We start from the raw sequence: 12,320 nt of genomic DNA on the forward strand, positions 1-12,320 counted from the left end.
CAAGCTTTTCTAGTTGTATTTGGAGTATGGTGGGCCATGGGTAAGCCTGGCAGTTCAGACGAGGTGCGCGAGGAAGGATTTCCAAGAGAGGTGAGGGTATCTGTGATATATCGCCGTCTTCTCGCGGGACGGGCCCTACCGATGTTGCTGCAGGTCCTGTATGGGTGACATCAAAAGGTTCGTTCAGAGTGATACCATGCGAGATCACACCCGTAATGTAATTTGGTCGCGTGTGTGGATCAGGCCACAAGAACATATTTGCGTCTTCTATCATGCCTGCCCCGTTCTGCAGGAATGTAACATTTGACGTGCGCGAGAGTCGGGGTAGGAGAGGTCGGAGGGCTGCCACAGTCTGCGTAGACTTGACGCAAACGACAAGATCGTTGATAATTTCATCAGTTGGGGGTCCTGGTAGCTGTAGTACCTCAGCATTCCCAGCTATGCACAGCTCTTGCACCGTGTGCCATTCTTTTCCGTACAATACTTCCACGTCATAACCCGTTCGGGCAATCTGTTGGCCCTCGCACGTCTGCAGTAGAAGTCTCTTCCCGTTTCTTAGGAACTCGTTCATGAGAGAAGGACGATGTAGCAGCAGGTTTACTACTGGCCTTGCGGGTATCTCGGCAAGCGAGTGAGCTGTGAAAGTGCCTACACTTCCCAGGCCCAGGACATGGATGCGCGGGGAGGCTCTAGTGCTTGAAATGCTGCGATGGTGTGCGGGCTCCTCGGACGCCGACCCCCAGCTTCTGAAGGTGCCTGCGAGGGAATGGCAAGCTTCACGATGCCGGGAATGAAGAACACGCCCCGCTCGAGGCACTCCTATGGCAGAGTTGAGACGCTGACAAATTGCCATCTTGACCCACGTCAAGAATTGGAGATGCTCAGGAGAACAGTTCCTGCTCTTGATGATGGTGCTCCTGGTGGGTGTACATGTCGCGCTTTACGGCCTACGTGAGGAGGCTGACCCTGCTTGCTACCTACCTAGGCAAGTAGCCGCTGCCCCACCACGGATTAGTAGAAGGAGACATGGAAACCAGAGAAATGTGTCTACACCGTTGAAGCGGTGTACTCGACGGGTAAGTTTGGCGGAGATCGCAGAAGGAGCTGAGTCTGAAATTGTTGATACGAGGAAAGGTGGCTACCTGGGTATTGGGATGGCTACGTGGATGGTCGTACGTACGGATGCGCCGATGGCATGTTCCGCTCAGTGCCTGACTAACGGTAGACGATAGCTTCAGCCCTGACGCACCGCACCGCAACCCCGGCCTCGGCTGGTGCTCACTGCGAGGCGTAGCCGTGGTTCGTTCTCTTGGTGTGGCTGTCACGAGTGCACCGCCACGTGCTCGTGTGACATGAAACACGGTCGACGGTGTCTCTCCGGAACGCTACGTAATGAACCATGCGCATTGAAAGTTACTGCAGCGTGGAAGGCGGGTCGAGAGCGCGCAACGGCTGACAGCGTCAGAGTGCTGGGCGCCTCCAACAAATCACCTTGCAAGCTTCACTGGTGGCCCGTGCCTCTCACGACGGCCAGCCCTCAGGCAGCTGTCGACGGCGGCGCGTTCGGTCGCTCAGTCGCTGCGTGCCCCTCGTCGCCGCTGTTGTCGTGCCGCCGTGTCTTCTGACGCTGCAATCTCCCGCCAGGACCTGCATCTGCCGGCGCTGGAGTGCCCATCTTTGTTGCGACGCCGGCCAAGCGCATCCGCCATCCTCGAAGCGCCCACGTCGACGCAAGCGCAGGCGCCGCGTTTCTGCCCTCGATTCACTGCTCCAGCGTTCACCCCCCGTTCGTGCCAACGGCTCCGCGATTCGTAGCTCGTATTGCACTGTCCGCTAGGCTCTGGGACCCACAGGTTCCTCAAAGGAGCCCAAGGAGCCTCTGGACGACGTTTCCGCGGCAGCGTCATGTCGTGATGGGACGGCCGCTCTGCTGATTTGATACGAGGACATGACCCACGAGTCCCGCCAGCGCTCCGCGTCCAACATATCGACGCCCTCCGACCGCTCAGCCCGTCGCGCACCGCGCCCGAATCGCAACCCGCCCACCAGCCTCCCGCTGCCCGAGATCCCCAGCGTCACCTCGTCGCCCTCGTCGTCGCTGCAGCCGCTGGGCCTGAGCAACCTCGGCTCGCCATATCCCTCCTTCTCCCCCGGCGGACCCAGCGCGCCCGCCTCGAGCCCACGCGGACGGGCGCATACCGTCCAGGGTCCAGCGATGCATCAATACATCCCCCCTCCGCCGCCCCAGCCCTCGAGCACGCCCGCCGGCCACATCGCCCTGCCCCCGCCGCCTCCACGGCCCACGGGCTACGGCAACCTGGGCGGCATCTCCATCCCGCCGCCGCCTCATGCCAACAATTGGGGTCCCCCGCGGCCCCAGTACCAGCAGCAAGGCTACGACCCGAGCCAGTATCGCAGCTACCCTCACAGCATCCCCCCTCCGCCAGGGCCCCCGCCGCAGCAGATCCAGCACGAGCGCGAACCTCCACTGACGTCAGCCACCTACATCCCCGGCGGCGAGTCATTCGGGCCTGGTGTAGGCATCCCTCCGCTGCACACCTCGAGAGGCTACCCCGAGCCCTACTACCGCGACGACAACTACTCCGCCAACGCCGACACGTCCGCCCAGGGCTTCTCCAGCAGCCTCCTCGAAAGCGTCCAGAGCGTGCAATATGGCTCCAACAACGGCTTCAACGCGCCCCCGACGCCCAGCAGTCGCAACCACCTCAACATACCGACCGAGAGAGCCCAGGTCTACGACTCGTCTGGACCGCCAACCGCCACGCTGCAGAACCCCATGGTCCAGAATCACGGCAGCGTCTATCACCGGTCCGAAAGCAATGGCACGACCCCCATATCCCCACATGACTCCTCGATGCACTGGCCCGCCGAACGCGTCCAACACTGGTTAGCGAGCAACAACTTCTCACGAGACTGGCAAGAGACGTTCAGGACATTGGGTCTGGAAGGCTCAAAGTTTCTGGACATTGGCCGCGGCCATGGCAGCAAAGGCAATGTCGCCATGATGCACCAGGTCATCTTTCCGCAATTGGCCAAGCAATGCACCGCAAGCGGGACCGGATGGGATCAGAACAGAGAGCGAGACGAGGGTCGCAAGCTGCGCAGACTTGTGCGCTCCATCGTGGAGACGGGTCACATCGCCAACCCTCGCGCAGCACCGCAACGATCCGATACTGGCATGACGAGCGCCGGAACAGAGGGTACTGTGGAGAACTCACCGTACATCGGCACCAGAGGCATGGACTTTGGATCAACGCCAACCACTGCTGGCAATGGCGAAGAAAGTCCGGGCCGTCAGCTGCTCTTGCACTCGCCTGGTGGTAGTACGAACCCACCCAGGCGCATCTCTACACAGCAACGCAATTTCACTGTACCCGGTCTCGGCCCTACTCCAGATTTCTCAGAAGGACCTGCACGCAGTCCTTATTCGAGGGAGGTTCTGCAAGGCCTAGATCCAAAGCCTGTACGCCATAGCCCGAATGCATCCTCAGAGTTTGCGCCATCTTCATTGGGTGCATCGAACTATCGCCAAGCAAGTCCGCAGCAAAGCCCAGCGCTCCCTTCAGCCCGTCTTGCGACCAATGGCGGTCAGCTCAGTGCGGGTCTGAGCAACAACGGATCGCGGTACTATTCCCCGCATAATCGTGTCAACAGTACCGAATCCATCAACTCCACCTTTGCAAACACTGGCTCGGGTCCCCCGTCAAGCAGATCATTCGATAATCGTTCCGATAGTCGCAACGAGAACCGGAAGAACGGTTACGAAGGCTCACGACCGGGTACTGGACTAGCTAGATATGACTTGGAAGCGCCCACCAGCGCTAAAGATCATGAGAAAGGTTTCTTCAAGAAAATCATGGGCGGGCGGAAGAAGGAAAACCACCCATCTCCCGATGACACGAGCCTGGATTCACCCACTAGTCCGGCAAGTCATCGTACGCATCCAAGCGGGTCCCTGTTTGGAAAATCTGGCATGAACTCAAGCGAGACTTCCTTGAACGAGCGACCCCCTTCGAGACGATCAGCTCAGATAGACTCCGACAATCGAGCAACAGGTCGTACTCGCACGTCCGGAAGAGAAGATCGCAAATACGCTTTTGTCACACCAGATGGCTGGAACTACCGGCTCATCGACATCACCAACGTAGATTCACCAGCAGCTCTACGAGCTGTGTGTTGTGAGGAGCTGAGTCAGGGTCTGAGCCAGATATCTGGTGTAGAGTTGCATCTCACGAATCCTGGGCAACAAGACCACGATCACCCGCTGTCCGACTCAAAGTTGTTGAAGGCGCGGTCGCAATATGGGAATCGAGTCGGCGAGCTCAAGATTTTTGTCAAGATACCGCAAGAGGGAACCGTACCTCCATCTGCCGGGCTAGGAGTGTCGCTACCCCATACAGCTGCTAGGTCTATCGATGAAGACGCATACTCTCGGCTGAACGCCGACTCTCAACTAGATTCTCCAGGAGGAAAGTCAGGAGAGTCCACGCTAGTCGCAGATAAGAGTGCAGCTCTTCGCAAGATGGCAGAGAAAGCCGAACCCATGCCGAACAATGCAGGTGACAGGCCTGCAGAATCGGCTTGGGAACCGCGTGATGACTTGGCCGAGGAGGAACGAAGAAAGCTGCTCGAAGCCGCTGCTGAAGAGCACCGCAAAGAAACAAAGCGGAAGCAGGAAGAATATCTGAGGAGTCGATTCCAGAGGGCCAATGGACACAGTCCTGACCTGAACCCCACTTCAGGCGACAACCTCAGCTACCGCAGTCAGCGTATTGTTGACTTTGATGAACCCCGCGCTTCTCCCTATGAGGACGTAAAGAAACCATTCGATGCTAAACCCAAGCAGCTTGTCCCACTGCGAGAGCCGCCACCAGTGCCAGCCGATACGAGCACACTGTTGAAAGCCAATTCGCTGTCGAGGGCCAAAAACCGCGGCTCATGGCCCGAGAGTGATGATGGCAAAGACAAGCGGAGATCAACAGAGTCGCAGTCAGAAAAGCGCAAAGCCATTCCTCAGGCTGCAAGCGGGCTGGGAGGCATCGCTGCTGCTATCATCGGCGCTGGTAATCTTGGGGCAGGCATAGGAGCAGCGAACAGGGCGCCGCCAAAGGGTCCTCAACCAGCAAACAGCGAAGGCTCGCCTGAAAGCATTCGACCTTCACAACAGGTATTGCAGGATAATGGATTCGCAGCTAGATCTGGCTCCGGAAGAAGTAGTCCAGGTGGGTCACCTCGCAGCCCCGGCGAGCTCACAATGAGCAAGGGAAATATACCTTTCAGAATACCTGACTATGAGGAAGCTTTCGGAGACGACACGTCCAACGAGAGGCCAGACCTCAGCCTTGAAATGCCCGATCCGACAGCACCGCGATCGAGAGACGAGCGGTCTCGTTCGCCAACTCGAAGTCCCCATACAGCGCACGCTCCAGAGTCTACCTTGAGCAGAGAACCGTCACGGGTGTCAGTGTACGGTCCCACTCACGACTTCGAAGAAGCGCGAGTGTCGTTCATTACGAAATCTCCAAATCTGGAGCCTATGGATTCTGACGACGATGATTCTGACGATGGCTTATTCGCTGCGCCGCTCGCAGGACGAGCTGGTCCACCCACACCTGCCCAGAGCACTCCCATCACTCGGACCAACTCCCGCAGCCAACGGCCAAACCTTACACTCAAGACACAACGGTCAAAGAACTCGCTAGCGCAGGTCACGGAAAAATCTGAGCAAAGCGCAGCTGGTGATCGCGATTCGCAGCCAAGCGACTTCCACCCTGAGTCGGCTGCGTCTGCAACATGGACCGACTCGCCAAATGATACGAACAAGTTTTCCCGTCGAGAATCATTCGCCAGCGATGTCTGGGCAAATCGTCCACCAGCTGAAGCCCTCGTGGAACACCTTGACGAGCTCTTCCCGAACGTCAACCTCGATCAGCCGATGCTTGAGGAAGAGGAAGCGGATGGTGCTGCAGAGGCAGCCAACGATCCCCCGCCTATACCCGCCGAGCCCACTCCTCAACCTCTCACCCGTGGTGGTGCAGGACTGCAGAGTATCGCGCAACGCAACATGAGGAAATCAGGCGCTGGTTTGGGCCGCACAAAGTCTATTCGTGAAGTAGTGAAGTCGCAATACCAGCCACTCGACAAGAGGCCACTCCCAGGCCAGGCACATGCTGGTGCCGGTCCATCGCGTGTTGCTACATTACGCAATGGTGGTGACATTGTCAGGCGAAAGTCGACGAAGATGTTCAACGCCAGGACTGAGCAAGTGCGACCTCAGCGCGGCTCGCGCCTCGTTATGGAGACGATACCCCAAGATCATCTGCCAAGTGTTCCATCGCGACAGCCAACATTCAAGTGGATGAAGGGACAGCTCATCGGCAAAGGTACATTCGGTCGCGTCTATCTCGGTATGAACATCACTACCGGAGAGCTTATCGCAGTCAAGCAAGTCGAAGTCAACGCCAAAGCAGCTGGTTCAGACAAAGACAAGATCAAGGAACTCGTCAAGAGTCTGGATCAGGAAATCGACACCATGCAGCATCTCGACCACCCCAACATTGTGCAGTACCTCGGATGCGAGCGCAAAGAGTACAGCATTTCCATCTTCCTTGAATATATTTCCGGTGGCAGTGTAGGATCCTGCATCCGCAAGCACGGGAAGTTTGAAGAGTCTGTCGTCTCTTCGCTCACAAGACAGACGCTGCTCGGTCTCTCTTATCTCCACCGCGAAGGCATCCTCCATCGCGATCTCAAAGCCGATAACATCCTGCTCGACCTCGACGGCACGTGCAAGATCTCCGACTTTGGTATCTCCAAGAAGAGCGACAACATATACGGCAACGATGTGACGAACAGCATGCAAGGTTCCGTCTTCTGGATGGCACCCGAAGTCATCCGCTCCCAAGGCCAGGGCTACTCAGCTAAAGTCGACATCTGGTCTCTGGGTTGCGTAGTCCTTGAGATGTTTGCGGGTAAACGTCCTTGGTCCAAGGAAGAGGCCATCGGTGCCATTTACAAGCTTGGTAGCTTAAACCAGGCCCCTCCCATCCCCGAAGACGTCTCCAGGGTGATTGGCGTAGAGGGCCTGAGCTTCATGTACGACTGCTTCACCATTGACCCCATGGAGCGGCCTACAGCCGAGACATTGCTACGAGCGCCATTTTGCTTTAGCGATCCAAATTACAATTTCCTGGACACGGAGCTCTATGCTAAGATCAGGGGAGCTTTTCAGTAGTTGTTGACATATTTGCGATAAATTCAATTTAGGTGGGCGATGATGACGACGTATGTATTGGAATGGTCACAGTGTATATTGGTTTTATATACCCACTTTTCGTTTGTTTTCTTGAGGATGATGACGCCTTTGTAGCGAGCTGCGCGGATTGAAATACGATACCTGGTGTACTCAATACTCTTTTCGAACATACTCGTGACGCGTCTCGCTGTCACAATACCTTCTTGGAAACTGGTGGCAATTGAGTGTCTCCGAAGCTTCAGGTTTGGGTATACGAAGATAATGGTGTTGCGGACAATGACTGCAGGGAAGCCCACGTAAGAGAAGCATTGATCGTACTGCATTACCTATCCAGCTACGGTTCAATCTATGACACGCTCTAGATAGATCGCACAATATGTCTTCTTTATCCATCTTCGATCGCGTACAAGGCGACTGGATCAGCGTGGGATAATATATACAGGGTTCGCCACTATCTGCCGTCAGCGATTGCGTGTTCAACGGACAGGAATCCCATCCTCTTCGTCAGCTTATGATGGCGATCAACCTTTTGAGCTACTTCGGCTTGGGGCGGCGGTATGTCCCGACTGCCGAAACTTAGATGCTGTACGTCCTTTCGGCGCTTTCTTGGTACTCAATAGGGTAGCTTCAGCCGAGCACATACTGGTGTCTCGTCGGTTCAATAGTTTATTGGGGTCTTCGCCTCTTCTTCTGCTGTTGTACCACCGTGAGGAGAGGGCTTCGTCAAGTTTTCTGGTCAGGTCAGAAACATTGCTGCACTGCTGAGCCGTTCGCTCTGGTTGCGCATTCATCACTGACGAGACACTGCCCCATTTCGCAACGCGAGCCACGCCGTACTTCTGCTTCGTCCATCGCAACGCAAGTCACGGTCCGAGACATTGGGAAACATACGGACATCATGCTTGTATACGGCGAGGAAAGATGACAGCCCCAAAGTCAGATGATGTGAGGTATCAGTCCAAGGCGAGTGAAACGTTTCGCGATAGTACTGCAATCAATCCAAGGCGGCAATTGTTTGTTAGTGTGCGAGTATACGGACGGGAACTGAAAATAGAAGGCGATTTTGTGAACTGAGCAAGGGAAACGATGTCATAAAGACAAAGTGGACTGAGTTGCGCGTTACCTTCAGCCGCTTACGCTCGGCGACCCTCGTGGCGGATCTGACACTCGCCTGTGGAGAGGACCCATCCTCGCATCTTACTCGGAGTGCCGTGGGTCTGAACACAGGCGTTATTGCCGCGCCGCCGCAGGTGCTGGGCATGCAGCGCACCGACCGAACCGAACAACGACGCCAGCTAACGATACTTCTAGATTTTGGAAGATCCGCCGTCTGGGTTCGCGGACGTCACTCCACGGCAAAAGCACTTGTTGAGCGGCGATATCGATAAAACATCTCCACAGAGCAAAAGCTTGATCCGATTCAAGCACTGCAATATGCGGAAAATAGGAGGGTTGAAACAGCGATGTGGACGGCCTTGACATGTGGACGGTGATCCATGACTGGTGAAACAGGGCCTGGCGTGTTCCTGCATAAGATCGGCCAACAAGCGAGCTGCCGAGGAAGGCAGTCAGCAACATGCCTGAGGAGCGCATAACGTGCATAGTAGAGGCCATCCCCATGCGGACGGGGAGCGTTGCTGCAAGATGAGGATGTGCATTGATAAGGCCGTGGTGAGTTCTGCTACACCGTCCTGGTGCGTGAGCTTGCATGGGGGCGTGGGCGTAACGGTAAGCAGCGTGCGCAGGACACGCCGCAATCAGAAGATGCGAGAAGTGGATGCAGAAGGCGAAAGTACCGGTCCTCTTGTGGACCGCGAATGGTTCTGCAGCCGGAGCGTGCCTGAGGCGTCTGCGTGGCTGTGCTGGGCCCGCATGGAGGGTTTGCAGCCGAAGTGCGTCTTTTTCCTTTTGCCATGGATGAACGACTCGTTGCTCGGGCCCACGTTCAGGCGGACAGGTCGCACGATGATAGGGAGCGCAGTCCGTCGTGCCATCTCCCACGGTAGCGATACATCACGTCGCGACGACAGCGTGGGCAGGCAGCGAGGCGCACGCCGGCGGCAGAGGGCTCCCAAATCACCAGCCTGCAACGGCCCCGGCGTGCGACGTCTTGCCCGCATCGAGCCAAGTCAGGGGAAGGCGGCGCGGATCACTCGTCTTTAGACGTTTCGGGACCACCAGGGGACCAATCGTCGCCCGTCACTACCGATGCCGCCACGAATACGACTACACCCCCGGTCCAGGCTCAACCGCCTCGTGTCCAAAATGGCGACCAACCGCACCGCCGTAGGCCGAGTTGAGCATGGACTGGGAATAGCATGCCTCGATATATGACCCTGCTGCTGACCCGCCCCTGCTCCGTTTACGCCGCAACTCTGATTCCTCGTTCTTTGACGTCGAGGTCTCTACCGCACACCTTTTCTTTCCAGACCTTCAGGCTTGCTCCAAAGGTCGTTACGCTCTTTAGCATCGGTTTTAATAGTCCTTCCTTCTTTAGGTTCTCGAGTCACCTTCACTTTCGACTCTTGGCCGTCCCGGTCCTTCAACCAAACACAAAAAGCACCCACTTACCTTCTTCACCATGGCCAACTTCAGCAAGCCCGCCAGCATGATGACCATGGTCTTCGGCCTGTTGTCGCTTCTCCAGTTCACCGTTGCTTTCCAGCATGGCTCCCACCACCACGCACACCCTGCTCGCGCCGCCAGCGACGCTTCCATTGCGGCCCACATCAACGAGATCGAGGGCGAGCTCACCAAGCGCCAGTCGCGCGGACCCATCGCCATCACCGGTGTTTGCAGCTCTGGCACTGCCTCCAACGGCCAGTGCAATGGCGGCAGGACTTCTGCTCCCCGTCTTGAGATCCGTACCTTGGCGCGCAACGCCGACCAGTGGAACCTGTACCTCCTCGGTATGGAGAGGTTCATGGGCAAGGACAAGGACGACATGCTTTCGTACTACCAGGTCTCTGGTGTCCACGGTCGTCCTTTCCAGACCTGGAACAACTTCCCCGCGCCTCTGCTTAACCAGCAAGGTTTCTGCCCTCACGGAGGCTCGCTCTTCGGTTCCTGGCACAGGCCTTACCTTGCCATTTATGAGGTGTGTATCTTGATAATGCGTTTGATCGTACGCTAACAGTTCGCAGCAAGCATGGTACCAGAGCGTCATGGAGGTGATTGCTCAGTTCCCCTCCAACCAGCAGCAGCGATGGAGGAACGCCGCGTCCACTCTCCGTATGCCATACTGGGACTGGGCTATGGACACCAACGGCGGCCCAACTGTTCCCACTCAGATGCGCGACTCGACCGTTACTGTCACCAAGCCCCAGGGAACCGTCACTATCCCCAATCCGCTGTACAAGTACAGCTTCGGCAGCTCGCTTCCCTCTGAGATGGGTGGAGGCCCATGGAACAGCTTCCCTGAGACTCTCCGTCGCCCGGTCGCCAACCCTACCCGCAGCAACAACAACGAGATGAACGCCCGCTTCAACTCCATCCGCGTTTCTCTCCGTGACCGTGTCTTTGCCCTGTTCTCCAGCAAGGCTAACTGGGGCGCTGCCAGCACTTCCGCCATTGGTGTCCGCACTGACCTGAGCGGCGGTGGCGTTGACAGCTTCGAGTCCGTCCACGATGCCATCCACAACACTGCTGGTGGTGAGTCTGGTGGCCACATGTACTACCTCGATGTCTCGGCTTTCGACCCCCTCTTCTGGCTCCACCACACCAACGTCGACCGTCTCCTCGCCATGTACCAGCTCATTACCCCCAACACCTACATCTCCAACGGTAACATCCCCCGCCCTATGGCTCAGTGGAACCAGGGTGAGCCCAAGAACCAGTACTCTCCCCTCAAGCCCTTCACCAAGGATACCGCTGGCAACTACTTCACCTCTGTTGATGTCAAGGAGACCCGCACTCTCGGATACTACTACCCTGAGACCAGCGACCGTTCTTACCAGCAGGTCGCTCGCGCTGTTACTCAGCTTTACGGTGCCGGCCAGAGGACTCTTACCAAGCGTGACGGCGACGAATCCGCAACTGGCCAGTACCTCGGACGTCCCATCAAGGAGGGTGACTACCACACTGTTCTTTCCGTCATTGCCAACAAGTACGCGCTTGAGGGATCCTACACTGTTCACTGCTTCGTTGGAAAGCCTAGCAGCAACTCCACCAAGAACTCCACTGCGCCCGCGCCCGCAACCGAGTCGACTTACCCGCTTCTGAACATCACCACTCCTCTTCTTTCCATCACCATTGGTGGTGGCTCCGCTCCCAGCACCGAGGTTCCCAGCAACGAGACCGATGCCGCCTACGACCCATCCACCGACTACACCCAGGACCCCAACTACGTCGGTTCCTACGGTATCCTTGGTGCTATGATGCAAGGTGGTGCCAACGCTTCCCAGGCTCTCATGACTGAGGGTGCTCTTCCCTTGACCACCTGCCTCCAGGGTAAGGAAGCCGCTGGCGAGCTTGAGTCGCTCCGTCCTGAACACGTTGAGCCCTACCTCAAGGAGAACCTCTACTACAAGGTTGTTGGTGTCAAGGGCGAGATCGACGCTGACACCATCCCCGACTTCCACATCAGCGTCAAGTGCAACAAGGCCAAGCCCGCTGCCTCTGACGACGAGCTTCCCGACTTGAGCGCTCCTTACGAGGTCCTTGAGAGCGTCACTGCCCACCTCCCCGCCGGAAAGCCCTTCAAGTACATTCCCACTGCTATCGACATTCCTCTGCCCGATGGCCCAGAATACCTCGAGCCCAGCAGCGATGGCTCTAAGCCCCAGAGCCCCAGCAACGGTGTCTTCCCTTACCCATCCATGCCCTGGGAGGAGGAGGGTTACTGCATCACCAAGCAGACCATTGAGTACGTTGACGAGCAAGGTAACTTCTTGTACTCGGAGATGTAAGCTGGTAGATTTCGGTTATAGAGGAAGAGCGATGTGGTGGAGAAGCATGTGTATGCTTGCGTATGAAGGAACCTTTACATAATACCTTTCGATGTACATTGGACATGAGAGCTTTTTTTTCCTTACAAAATGTCAAT

The 12,320-nt window shown here is 56.8% G+C and overlaps 2 protein-coding genes across 2 annotated transcripts; both read left to right on the forward strand.

Annotated features, from left to right (window-relative positions):
• Positions 1-1,948: 1,948 nt before the first annotated feature.
• On the forward strand, positions 1,949-7,255 carry J4E84_001077 (uncharacterized protein; the record flags this gene model as incomplete). The annotated part of the gene is made up of 1 exon (XM_049383711.1): positions 1,949-7,255. One exon carries the CDS (start codon positions 1,949-1,951, stop codon positions 7,253-7,255), a length of 5,307 nt encoding a protein of 1,768 aa, XP_049249229.1.
• A 2,602-nt stretch (positions 7,256-9,857) lies between these two features.
• Positions 9,858-12,183, forward strand: J4E84_001078 (uncharacterized protein; the record flags this gene model as incomplete). Its single annotated transcript, XM_049383712.1, has 2 exons — positions 9,858-10,373; positions 10,420-12,183. 2 exons carry the CDS (start codon positions 9,858-9,860, stop codon positions 12,181-12,183), a joined length of 2,280 nt encoding a protein of 759 aa, XP_049249230.1.
• Between the last annotated feature and the right edge of the window lie 137 nt (positions 12,184-12,320).

Source organism: Alternaria hordeiaustralica (assembly GCF_023758085.1).
Source record: "Alternaria hordeiaustralica strain BMP 2776 chromosome Unknown scaffold_1, whole genome shotgun sequence".
NCBI lineage: Eukaryota > Fungi > Ascomycota > Dothideomycetes > Pleosporales > Pleosporaceae > Alternaria > Alternaria hordeiaustralica.